We start from the raw sequence: 13393 nt of genomic DNA, 5'->3' as shown, positions 1-13393 counted from the left end.
CCAGTCATCCTGAGACAGGCTCAGGGGATCAGTTGGAGGCTCTTCTGTGCAGAGGTGAAGGATTGTCTCGTGTGAGATTTCTTAGTGGTTTCCCAGTATGTTGAAACAACTACTAAAGAAATGAAATGTTACCTCTTTTCCACCTGTTTTCTTAATGATAATGTAACCCTCTATACAGGAGAAAAAGCTGACCTGAGAACAAGTCTTCATGTTCTGAAGAATATTGCACCAGCTGTATCCCCGGTTTTCCATGGTGGGGGGAAGCACAGTGTAAACAAACCGTGGTGTTTCATGTTCTCTAGTTTGTTTCTGACTGAGATTTTGCTGGTGACACACTTGGCACTGATGGCAGCAGCTCCCCATCACTGTTAGCAGGTTTTTGAATTGCACTTCAGGGGCATCTTAAATCCCAGCATAGTTAGAAACTAATTTAAATTCTCTGAGTTACTTTTGGAAAGCCTACAGGGACACTCAGATTTTCTGAACATACTTAGCCAAGATTTTGTCTCGAATTTTTTAGTTTATTAAAACCTCGATTCAGAATTACAAAGGAGGAAAATACAGAAATTAGTATTATAAAACATTTTTTAAAGATATTGTCAGTTTCAAATGTTTTGACTTTGTACTTTGTTTTCCCTTCAGTTAACAAGCATAAGCCATGGATTGAAACAACCTATCATGGCATAGTTACAGAAAATGACAACACGGTGCTCTTGGACCCCCCTCTAATAGCCCTGGACAAAGATGCACCTCTGCGTTTTGCAGGTAAAGAATTCATCTACGTTTCTGTTTGAAGATGTAGAAATGCTTTCCTGGGGGCAAATGCTCTATGTTAGTGTGTTTTCCCTAACACTAGCATAACATTTCAAAGCTTTTAGATCCTAGGAAATGTGTGTGCATAGACCAGTATTTTATTTCAGGTTTGCAGCTGTATCCATGTATCCAAACCAGAAAGTACTTTGCTTCTTTCAATTTCATGTGTACATGGTAATTTTTCTGGTGGTTTATTTTTGTTTTCATAGTGTCTATCCTTTTCTTCAATCCTCCAGATTCCACATTTCACAGCATTCAGCGTGGGAGTTCTGAAACAATGATTTTCTTACCATTCTGAAGAGAGTTTTGGTTTTTGGTTTCCTTAACGATTTTTATTTGTGTCTTAATAAAGTGACAATACTAATTAGTAGAATTAGGATTGCATGTCTATGATAAGTTTGCTTAACAGTCTAGGGTATTTTGAAAACTGAACAACTTCCTCTGGCTGAAGAAAAGGCTTTTTTTCCTCCAGTAAAGAATATAGAGAATGATACACAAGATATTTGCCAAGTGTGGGTTGATTCTTCACTTTGAACATAGGACTGACAATTTTCTTATAAACTTCTGCAGTAGATTTTTTTCTGAAAACTTTTGTTTAGGCATACTGTATTCATTAATTGGATGCAGTATTAAGGAAAGTCCTTTTTTGAGTTTGACATTAGAAAGATGTGTTTGGCATTAGAAAGATGTGTTTGAAGAATACCATTGGGCATCTGCAGGTATTTAAATTACTTGTGGTGGATAACACAAGCTTAAATTGGATATTTGGGGAAGCTTATTTGGTTCAGCAAAATTTGAGAGTTAAGAATCCTAGTGAAGTACCTAAAGGATGTGACATGAGCCGCTTTTGGGAGCATTGCTTAGCCTGGCTTCATGGAGGAAGAGATAGGAGAGTGATTAAATTAAATTAAGAGCCATTCGAAAGGTTCACCAGCTGACTTCATTGAATGCTGCAGTTTTATGGCAGTTTGGTCACAATTTTCTTGAGGTACTGCTTAAAGTAACAGTTTTGTTCATTATCATAAGGCTGTAATTATCTCCAATGAAGTTGAAGATAATGGTAAATTTGTTATTCAGAAGTTGAGAGATAATGCTAAACCTCTGAAATTCAAACTTCCTCATGCATTGGGTACATATGGCAGAGGCTCTTCTACTGTCTTAACTGGAAATAAAACTGCTGTCTGTGGACAAAACTTTCATTGCCAAACGAAGAACATTGTGTTGGGATACACAAAATCTGTTAATTAAGAAGAGGAATGGGAAGCCTGACTTGTGTTCTCAGGGATGAGGAGAACGTGAATCACCTCTTGGAGTTCTTAAGTGCTTTAAATGTAGGTGCTGGTAGTTCAGCAGCATTGAACAGATTCTGAAAATGGCAGTTTTATACCTCTTGGATAGGAATGTTTTCAAGAAAGTACTGTCAGAGTATCTTCAAGTATTTTGTTGTGTTTGCAGAGGAAAATCCAATTTCAAAGCATTTCTTAAATGAGACTTTTCCCATTGGGTTGATCTAAATTGTATAAACCTGCTTTCATTAAATCAACATTTTTGTCAACGGGAAATCATATAAACAGAATATATTTGTATAAGCAATATATTTTGGCTTTCAAAAATGGACATTTCTCAAACAGCAGGAGCAGAGCAATGGATTTAAAGAAATTAAGTTTAGAGTATGGCACATGAACGTTGTAAAGAAATTCCTGGTATGAGAATGTTGGGTTAGAATTGTATAAATGTTGAAGGGCTGCCGTGGGGCTCTGTGGAAGTGCTTGTGGGCCATGAAATGGAGCAGTCCTGCAGCCTGTCCTTGAGGAGCCCGGGTGGGTGAGTGCTGCGTGTTCCCAGCTCTGCTGGAGCTGTGCTCACAGCTGTCCTGGCACAGACCCTGCTGGTGCCCAGCACTTCTGGGCGTTCAGTGTGAGCAGCCCACGGGGCCACTGATGTGCTTTCACAGCAAACAAAGCACTGCTCAGGATTAACTGGCTGCTTCAGCCCTTGCTGCTGTGCTCCTGCTTATAAATCAAATTTATTCATGCTTCAAAAGTCTGGATATTTTAATTAATTGTGCCCTCTAGCTGAGCTGTGAAACTTCTGAACTGTCTGCAGATTTAAAATACTTTAAGTAGAGCTTTTTTGCTTTATTTCAATTTTGAGCGTGTCGAAACATCTCGAAACGAGTTCATTTAGATGCTTTGTAGTACATGAACTGTGGGGCAAGTAAAAGTAACATTTATTGCTGTGCTCACTCTGTGCTGTGGGTAGGACCCTAAAATTCAGGTGTGCAAAAATAAGTGGGATTATGTAGATTTTTATTTCTTGGGGTATTTGTATGGTTTTAAATGTGAAATTACACACTTTTGGAAACGGGGTGAATACAGTCATGCCAGCTTGTCTTGTCAAGCTGCCTGGCACATAGGGACAGGATGGAAACATCTTCTGCACCATCACTGTTACAGATCTGCTTGAGAAGACAGTGACCATTCTTGTTCCTCAGTGATTCTTTTCTACATTATAAATTGAATCATGTTGGAATTTGATCCTAAGCGATTTTGCTGAAAAAAAAAATAAAATAAAAATAAAATAAAGGACAGTTACATTTTTTATTGTATGTTTATTGTTTGTGCCTCAAACCAGTCTGATGGCTGAAGCTCTCAAGCAGGGATTTCCCCTTTACTGTGCATAAAGGAACTGAATTTCTATTACATTTGAAACAGACACTGCTGTATCTGGATGCCTTCACACAGCTGAATGTGCAGTGCAGGGTCTCGTAGCCAGGTGTTTGAAGTGTTTCCCTTGGTTTTTTGATGTGCTTGTAACAGGGCTTCAGTCCCTCTTCTCCCACCCCTGGAGAAAACCACTTCTCAGCCACAGTCCTTTATTTCCCCCTTGCTATTCTGGGATGCAAGTAGTATTTTGTGGGGGTTAGGAATTTTTAATTTAAAACATGACTATGTGGAGAGCTTTGAAAAGGATCTTGCAGAATCTCTATAGATTCTTTAAAAAAAAAAAAACAAAATCCATCAAGCCCTTGGGGTCCCTCTCCCTGGAGGCACTTCCCATGTTGGGGTGGGACAGTGCTGATGCCACCAGCCCCAATTTGCTTAGGAAGGGAGCTCTGCTGCTGTGGGCAAGGCTGGGAGGGGGATTTTTAGAAAAGGAATGTCCTGTAGAGGAGATGACACCGTAAGCAAACAGATTTTGCTCTTGTCCCATCCGTGGCTCACTTGCATAGCTGGTAGCAAACCTAAGAGGAAATCTTGTTGCAGTAGTGTTTCATCCATTTTTGTGTCAAATTTGATGCTATGCTGCTAGGAAAACGTGTAGCTCCCTCTCCACATTCCTTGAATTAAAACTTGTGTTCATCAGGATTACAATTTAATGTGTGTATTTTTTAGTCGCTAATTATGGCAATACTTTATACAGAATAATGTAAATAAATTCAGATAAATTCTACTTTATGGGCTGTTATTCATCAACATGCAGTTTTGAAAATATCTCATTTAGCAGTTGGTATTATTAAAAAAAGAAAAGGAGAAAACAAAGCCTTGATCGTATAAAATATTTCAGAATTCTCCAAATGAAAACCTGGGGTTAAAAGATTAAATCATATTTACCATAACTAAAACTCTAAAATTGTAACAGTTACAGCAAATCACCACTGGAATTTTAAAATACAGTTTTTCCAGAGCTTTTCTGTGTAATGTGTGCATCTTTGCCTTTTCCTTATTTGCTCCCATTCAACCTTTCCTGTTACTGACATGGGTTTGTCTTTTTTCCCTTTAGAGAGTTTTGAGGTGACAGTCACCAAAGAAGGTGATAAAGGGTTCTTTCTATCCCTTTTATGAATATTAACCTACTAACTTTGGTTATGAAATGGGGAATCAGCACTGAAACAGAAGATCCTGTCATGCTCTTTTGTCCCATTTATTCTCCCAGTTTTTTTCTATTTTAAAATATATTGATCAAAAGTGTTATGTAACCAAACCCTTGGTTAGAAATATCTGTAAATCAGACATCCATTTGAACCATTTGGGGTTATTGTACATTGTGTGGACGTTGAAGAAGTTGTTTGGGGAAAATTGGAAAATTAGCATTTTCTGATATTTTCCCTTGTAGATCACTTCTTTGGGACAGCCGAAGTTTTCCACATGCTTTGTGAAGTGTTGAAGCATTACAGCACCTTCCTGCAGTACACACCCTTCAGGACTGACTTCAGTGATTTAAAATATGAATCGCCCCCATTTTTTTGAATACCTCTAGACATGTTTTCATTAGGAGTGTGTTGTTGGTACCAAGAAACCACTGCAACTATAATAGCAAAACAGTGGGGTTTGTTGGTGTAAGAAAATCCCCATCGAAATACAACAAGTTGCAGAGGTAAAAACACAGTGTAGGTGGTCAAACAGTTTATTGAGTGGCTTTTGCTGTGTGCTGGGCTCACCCAGCTGTGCCAGCTGGCGTTGTGGTGTGTTTAAAACTGATGTGCTGGGGACTCCTCTTCCAAGTTTGTAGGGTGAAGAGTTTGACTAGAAGGAAAGCCTTCTAAAACATTTGCTGAGAGATCCCTTGACTAGCATTTGGCCTGTGTTAGCAGATAGCTGTTGAAATGGATGCCTGAGAAGTTGGTATTTCTACCTTTCTCATTCAGTAGTTTATTTTGATTCCCGATTTTAGCCAGGTACATTGCACAGGAAGACTTTGTCCTTTGATCTGTTGACAGAATTTCTGTAATTATGGTGCTGAATCTGTACTTGAAGCCTTTTCATCTCTTGACTTGTAACTGTGCATTTTAACCTCTTGCTCTGGTCAAAGTAAGCCAGCTGCCCAGCTATTGCCAGTAGCTTGGCATAGAAGGTATTACCAGTGGCCTTGGCTGTATGCTCACATAAGATCTACTCTTGTCCTAGAGCTGTCTCAAGTACTCCTGTGAAATGCCTGTCTACATTTCTCTTTTTCTCTTTTGTACTCCTGCATGAATGGATGCAAAGTAAACAAGTTGCTTGGAAGGCAGACGTTTGCTTCTTTTTACTAAAGTTCCCAGAATTCACCCATTTTAAAGCACAGTGCTCTTGCTTTGTCCACAGACCCTCACAAACCCCTGGCTGCAAAATATTTGGTCATTTATTTTAAAAATGCATCATCACGTTGACCAGTTCTAACCTATCTTTACTTTAACTCTGTAGGTGAGATTTGTGGGTTTAAAATCCACGGGCAGAATGTTCCCTTTGAAGCAGTGGTAGTGGATAAATCCACTGGTGAGGGAATTATACGCTCTAAGGAAAAGCTGGACTGTGAGCTGCAGAAGGACTACACGTTCACCATCCAGGCCTATGACTGTGGGAAGGGACCAGATGGAGCAAATGCAAAAAAATCCCACAAGTAAGTCAGTCTGGGGTGGGCTGAGGGGAAGTTTGGCTCCGAGGAGTCTCCTGCTTGTGGTGATTTATGGTCTGTGTATTGAGAGTAAATGTGAACCAAGTGTTCATCCTGGAAGGCTTCTCATGGAACCACAGAGAGGGTCAGCTTGGAAGGGACCACACTGGCTCATCTGGTCCAACCTCCCTGCTCAAGCAGGGCAATAATAGTGATAAAAAGAGCAGCAAAATGGACGTGAACTGCTTGGACATCCCTTCTTTTGTATCTTAGGTGGTACTGCTTTATCCCTTGATGTCTCTGGGTTTACCTTAGAAAACCAGGTGGGGATAGAAGCAGGGAAACTGCTGATACACTTACAATCTGTCTTGAGTTGGTAGAGTTTGCAATTGGGTACCAAGCCTTGATTATTTTGGAATTCAGTTTCTAAATCCAAAAAACTGTTTCAAGAAGTCAGTCTATTAAGCTTAACAAAATGCCAAAGCATTCATGTTTCTATCATTTCCAGACAGCCCCACCAGAGAACCCAAGATCAACAGCATGGGGCTCATCTCTGCCTACATTAAAGAATGGGAACAAAGCAGTCTTTAGCTTATCTTTATCTAAGGAAAAACCACAATATAAAATAGTCTCTAGAAAACCCACTTGAGAATAACTGTTTGACACTCTGGTGTAGACATCTGCAGAGCATGTGGGAGAAGAGCAGTTGTGTGAAGGAAAGAGAGAGGCATAAATAAGATGAGGAATAGAGTAGCAGAGATCATCTTCATGACAAACAAACCCTTGCTATTCTATAACTATACAAGGGTTTGAGTTTTATTTGCAAATGACCGGTGATAGTAAACAAAACCTATAACTACACTGAATTATATAGCAATATATTGGAGAAACATCCACTGCTTTCCTAGTTAGGGAAGTTGAGATTTTTGTGTTTATTAGTCAGTGGTTGCTTGTTTCTGAGAGCTGGAATGCTGAAGGATGACTTCATGTGAAAAAGAAGCTGATTTGGCAGAATCTGTAATACTCAAAAAGCATTTCTTTGAACAGGAGAAAAGTAACAGTCATTCAGAACCAGGTGCAAATATTCCTATTAATCAAAACCCAAACCTTCACATTCATGGAAGTAAGCGGACTGGAAGAAAAAAAGGCAAATGTAAAATGCAGATTTTTCCTTGTTTAAAGTACCCAGGAAAGAGACCTCCAACACAGGTTTTCCTTTCTTATTCCTTGCTTTGACCTAGCTGTGTAATTCTTGCAACAGGTATTCTCTGCTAGTATAGATGCCATTTACCTTCATTTCAGTGGTGTGTTCTATGGTATGGGAAGACGGGGCCAGGTTGGAGGGAGGCTGTTTGGAGCCCATTGCACGGGAGCAGAGCAGGTTCAGAGCTGTCAGGATGAAAGACTGACCTGGCTCTGGTGGCAGAGAGGAAGCTGCTGTATGCAGTGCTGGCAGGAGCAGGGTGTGCAGGCCCTGGGAGCCCTGTGTGTGTCATTGCAGGGCCACAGTTCACATCCAGGTGAACGACGTGAACGAGTACGCCCCGGTGTTCAAGGAGAAGTCCTACAAGGCCACGGTCATCGAGGGCAAGAGGTATGACAACGTGCTCAAGGTGGAGGCTGTGGATGCAGATTGCTCCCCCCAGTTCAGCCAGATCTGCAGCTATGAGATCGTGACTCCAGACGTGCCCTTTGCCATCGACAAGGACGGTGAGACACGGAGCTGGGGCGGGCTGGCACTGGCCACCCACACAACAGGGCCACCTGGGCCTGGAGCCTGGCACTGAAAAGTCAAACAGTGCAGGGTAATGCACTTGCAGATGGGTTTATTCAAGTCTGTATGAAGTACATAGATGGTACCTGGATGCAGTAATGACCCTGAAGAATTGTCTTGATGTCTGACAATTGACTTTTTTTCTGTGTCAGGTTATATAAAAAACACAGAAAAGTTAAGCTATGGTAAAGAGCACCAGTATAAACTGACAGTAACAGCCTATGACTGTGGGAAGAAGAGAGCTGCTGAAGATGTGTTGGTTAAAATTAGCGTTAAGCCTACGTGCAAGCCTGGCTGGCAAGGTTAGTTTGCTGTCTTTCCTCTCTGCTTTTAGCATTTGCTGGTGCCTTCAGTTAAACACGAGAGATCTTTAATATTGTTTCTTTGAATAAATATTCAGGTTGGAGCAAAAGAATAGAATACGAGCCTGGCACTGGTTCTTTGGCTCTGTTCCCTGGGATGCATTTGGAGACATGTGATGAGCCAATAACCTCAGTTGAAGCAACGGTGGAACTAGAAACCAACCATATTGGTAAAGGCTGTGACAGAGACACCTACTCTGAGAAATCCATCCACAGGCTCTGTGGTAAGAAGGCTTTTGTTAAAATAAAAGTGGTCTCTCTTGCTTACTAGTTTTACTTTGAATTTTATGTTAGACCAGAAATCAATGAGTAGATCTGGTCTTCATTTGCACATAGTTTCCTTCAACTCATTTCCTCACTGGCAGCAAAAGGCATGAAATTGCCTGAAGGTGACTTCTACAATAATTCTCAAATGTGGTAAAGAATCTCTTTCTTCTGCCTCTCTGCTGTCTTATGTAGACTAATAATGTCCCTTGCATGAGATTCATATTGAAGAGCTGGAAGAATTTGTGTGGAAGGGTATAGCTGTTAAAGCCTCTACTTTTCTCAGCATGATGGATGTAATGGCTGCAATCTGAGAAATACTTGATAAAAAACTAGAGAAAACCAAGAAAAAACCAGTTAACTTGGATCACTTAAATTTGTACTGTGCTTGCCCTAGGAATAAATGCCCTTGGCATCTACTTACGCTGCAGTTAAAGGTCTTACAAAAAGTCAGTGGAGTCCTTTGTAGCCATATGGAAGAATTGAGATTACAGGATAAATTATCACTCACGATTTATGCCTTCGTATGCAGTTGAAAGTAATTGAAAGTCTGAGTAGCATGTAACCCCAGAGACCCAGGCAGTTCCTGAGCTGTTCCCTGATTGAGGTCAGTGTGACGTTAAAGGTACCTGCTGCTGACTGTGCTGTGGGCTAGGAGGGGATGCTTGTGCACTCTCTTCAGCTGGATCACTTCTGGTCTCACAGCTAAGTACAGTGTCCAGAGAAAGACATCGTGCTCGTGGGGCTGAGGGACAAGTGGCATTAATGAAAGGGTTCTTGAGATAGGGGCAAAATAAGATTCTATAGCTGTGGAGGTTGAATTTGCTTATTATGAGATTAGTTGTCCACCGAGAAGTGAAATTTGTGGAAGTTACCATGGTATTAGATGCCTGTAATTAGTGCCACACTATTTAAAAGGAGAATTGGGTGATGGCAGTGCATAATCCTGACAGTTGGTGCTGAGAAATTAGTGCTGAGATAAACAGTTGAATTTGAAACCTGTGGTGGTCTTTTAAATTTCTGTTTTGGTTTGATCATTTGTGTTGTAGGTGCTGCTTCTGGCACAGCTGAGCTGCTGCCCCCTCCCAGCAGTGCTGCTAACTGGACTGTGGGGCTGCCCACGGATAATGGCCATGACAGCGACCAGGTCTTCGAGTTTAATGGCACACAGGCTGTGAAGATTCCAGATGGTGTTGTCACAGTCAATCTGAAAGAGCCCTTCGTGATTTCAGTATGGATGAGGCACGGGCCCGGAACCAAGGAGAAAGAGACAATTCTGTGCAATTCAGACAAGACAGGTTTGTCAATACTTCAGTTATAAACAGTCTTTGTGGTTGGTTGGTTTTTTATGTGCTCTGGCAGCGCATGTGACAGTGTTTTCTCTACCTTGAGCTTTTCTTGGAATTTATATGAAGTTGACTTTAAAAATCACTGTTGTGCTTATGTTTAGACTCAGCCTTAGATTATGTAGCTTCAGATTGGGCAGACTTGTTTTTCTAATTCTGTTTCAGTTTACATCATGCACTTCTTTTACTGTGGTAGATTACTTATTCTGGCACTGCAGCCTGGAGTTTGCATCTCCAAAGATAGCCTTGTTCTTGATGCTGCCTAAAAACATTGGGCCACATATATCAGGTCTAGTGACAGCATTTGCTGCTATATCTTTATTTTCCTTAGGAGGATATAATTTCTCTTTCTCCAGAGATTAAGTTTTTTTTTTTACTCTGTGCATAATTTCACTCTCTGCTTATGACACAGAAACAATAGTTTGGAAAATGCCATTAACAGGAAGGAAATGTGATAACCCTGTTTCCATAATTGCCATTTGTATCAAAGAAAGCTCTTCTGTTTGCAAGTAGAGCTCTTTTTCTCCTGCTGACAGGTTTATCTCTGGCTCTTCAGTGCTGTGCCTTGGTTTAGGTGGGTTTGGATAGAGACTTCTCTGTCTGCTCTGCAGCCTCACGGGTTCTTCAAGAGTGTTTGCCCTCACTGCTGCTGCAGATGTTTTACATTCCTCTTACCCTGCCTGATTTACTTCTGCATTGTTTACTGCCTGACAGTGACTTTGGTATTGAAGTGTGAGATTGCAGAGCCAGGTGCATTTTGTTGGTGAGGTTTTAGTGCAGGAACTAACGCTGTTACATGAACTGCTGTGCAGATATGAACCGGCACCACTACGCCCTGTACGTGCACAACTGCCGCCTGGTGTTCCTGTTCCGCCAGGATCCCTCCCAGGGAAAGTCCTACCAGCCTGCTGAGTTCCACTGGAAGCTCAATCAGGTGAGCCTGGGAGCTCATGGGTACAGTGCCCAGAGTGAAAGCCAGCAACCACTACCACCCCTGGCAGTGTACTTAGTAATAAATGCTTCCTGCCCCTCCAAACTCCTGTTCTACAGAACCCAGCAGTGCTGCTTTCACTTGTGATCGAGCGGCAGGCTTGGCTTCAGCTTTTCATCTTGAGTATAAAGTAGAAAGTACAGCATCAGTCTTACAGCTGTGACAGCAGTTGTCTTCACTAGATGCACTCTAAGGTGGAGTGCATGAGAAAGCAGGAAGTATTTATTCCAGGTTGATTATAGCATTCAAGTACTTCTGAGCATGTGACATTTTCTCAGCCCCCTGGATCTGTGATAAATAGTCCTGGTTTTTTAACAGTTCCTCTCAGCAAATACCTGTCCTTTGTCAAGTAAGGTTGTCTTATAACAGTATTTCAGGATGTGCATGCATGTAGTAATGCATTTTTAGATTGGAATAGGCTGTTATTTAATATAAAAATTAAAGGAAAGGAAGTATATGCAGCTTCCTGTATTGGCAACAGACTAAAGAAACTTTTTATTAATGTTTGGCAGTCAGTTTGCTTTTCAGATGTGTGCCATGTGTGTGAAAGATCAACTGTGTCTGTACAGGCTTGTGTTGTAGGTCGTTGGTACATCTGCACGTATGTTTATGTAAAACATGGCACCAGATCAGTTACTGAGCTGCAATAGAAAAAAAAATGACAGAATTTTTCAAACTCTCTATTCAGGTGTGTGACAAAGAGTGGCACCACTATGTGGTCAATGTTGAATTTCCTGCGGTGTCTCTGTACGTGGATGGGGTTTCCTACGATCCTTTCCCAGTCACTGAGGATTACCCACTCCACCCTTCCAAGATAGAAACACAGCTGGTGGTTGGAGCATGCTGGCAAGGTAAATATTGACAATTGTTAATACTTCTAATTAACTTTTTCTAATGAAATCTCTGTGGTTATCTAGACGTACGCAGCAGGTCTTCTTAGTGCCTGAAATGTAACGTGTTTTGCCTCTTGCAGATGGGTTTTGCTCCAAGCTGGTATCACATACTTCCTCTGAGTAATTTTTTCCATGAATGTTTGTTTGTTTTCTCATTGGCCACAGGTGTGTGAAATACAAGACTGCTCACCAGCCTGTATTCCATCAACATGATTTTTGTGGTGGCCGTGGGGAATACTGTTAGCTTATTTTTAATAGTAGTTGTAACAATGCCTCATATACTTCAGATTACCAAGCAGAACACTTCATTTCAAGTAGGTTGAAAAGCATCTTCTAGGAAAAGCCTTCTCATCAATGGAAGCTTGTCCAGCAGACAGCTCTGCAGAGCAACACAGCAGTGCTGTCTCTTGGGTATTTTACCATTTCTGCCTATAAAAATAGACATCTGCTTTATTGTCTGCTCTGTTTAGACTGCACTAAGTTGTGTAGGCAGTTTGTCTCCAAGGAGCAAAAGATTTTATCCTTCTAAAGAAGTCCTTGTAACATTTCTTTTAAAGAATTAAAAGCCAATTTTAATTTTTTAGTGCGTCCATTTGATAAATTGACTGCTCAATACATGTGATTCTATTATTGATTAAGAAATCTGTGTTGATAATGGCTTCTTTTGATTACCTTTCAATACCTTTTGGTGATTTACTGTATTAGTCTGGGTCTTACATTAATTTCCCCTCATATGGAGCCAGTTGTTAGAGTTGTGTTGTCTTACTAAAGACAAGGGTTTGTGTGAGGTTTCCTCTCCTGGTTCTGCAGCTCGTGCTGGTGTCACTGCTGCTTGTGTGTGGGGCTCTTTGGGCTGTGGTGCCATGACTGTTCTTGTACCAGCACAGTGATGTGTCTTCCCCTGCACTGCAGCTCTTTGTTTCCAAGAACTCATAATCCTTGAGGAGCTGGGTCCAATATAAGCAAGCTTTGGGGGATGTGCTGCTTTGTATTTTCTTGCATTTGAGAGTTTGCCAAATTGTAACTACTTGGTCCTTTCCCTGTTGTCCTATTCTTTGTCTTGCTTTTCTACAGAATATACAGGAAGTGAAAATGACAATGAAACTGTGCCCGAGACCTCTGCAGGTTGCTGGAGTTTTTTTCCCTACTGTTTTATTTCATTTTTAAGCCAAGACATTGCTTCATCTCGCACACAGCATGAAATGCAGGCATTGCATTTGGGCCATTGACCTTCACATAATCCTCTCCTAGGCTTGTGTCTTCATTGTGCTTCTATTTGCAGAGCATCATCAGCTGACTTCTGCTTAGTTTTGGGGTTTTTTTGTTTGTTTTGGGTATTTTTTTGATTGCATCCAAATGTACTTCCATGTACAAATCTGCAACGGTGGTGAAAAAAGTTGCTGTTGTAAAATATCAGCTATAATCTCTTTCATCCAGTTTTGTTAAAGCATAAACACACATCATCCTGTATATATGTATGTATTTATGCATGTAGGTATGTGTCTTTATTATAGAATTTACTCAGTACATTGGGCAGGACCTCTGGAACTCAGGTACCTTTGCTCCTCTCTCAGAAC

The 13393-nt window shown here is 40.9% G+C and overlaps 1 protein-coding gene across 4 annotated transcripts in view; it reads left to right on the top strand.

Annotated features, from left to right (window-relative positions):
• Positions 1 to 13393, top strand: part of CLSTN1 (calsyntenin 1) — a 34338-nt gene that overhangs the window by 12737 nt on the left and 8208 nt on the right. Inside the window, exons 2-11 of one of the 4 annotated variants that reach the window (XM_031062555.1) lie at positions 643 to 765; positions 4597 to 4626; positions 5997 to 6192; positions 7688 to 7896; positions 8113 to 8262; positions 8361 to 8546; positions 9636 to 9884; positions 10745 to 10866; positions 11612 to 11774; positions 12891 to 12941. In XM_031062555.1, coding sequence (XP_030918415.1) covers positions 643 to 765; positions 4597 to 4626; positions 5997 to 6192; positions 7688 to 7896; positions 8113 to 8262; positions 8361 to 8546; positions 9636 to 9884; positions 10745 to 10866; positions 11612 to 11774; positions 12891 to 12941 — 1479 coding nt within the window. The remainder of the gene's footprint in view (positions 1 to 642; positions 766 to 4596; positions 4627 to 5996; positions 6193 to 7687; positions 7897 to 8112; positions 8263 to 8360; positions 8547 to 9635; positions 9885 to 10744; positions 10867 to 11611; positions 11775 to 12890; positions 12942 to 13393) is intronic. The other 3 variants (XM_031062556.1, XM_031062557.1, XM_031062558.1) reach the window with 3 other exon arrangements.

Source organism: Geospiza fortis, unplaced genomic scaffold (assembly GCF_000277835.1).
Source record: "Geospiza fortis unplaced genomic scaffold, GeoFor_1.0 scaffold662, whole genome shotgun sequence".
Taxonomy (NCBI): Eukaryota; Metazoa; Chordata; class Aves; order Passeriformes; family Thraupidae; genus Geospiza; species Geospiza fortis.
The sequence above is the reverse complement of the archived record's forward strand: the minus strand, read 5'-3'. Positions and strand labels throughout refer to the sequence as shown.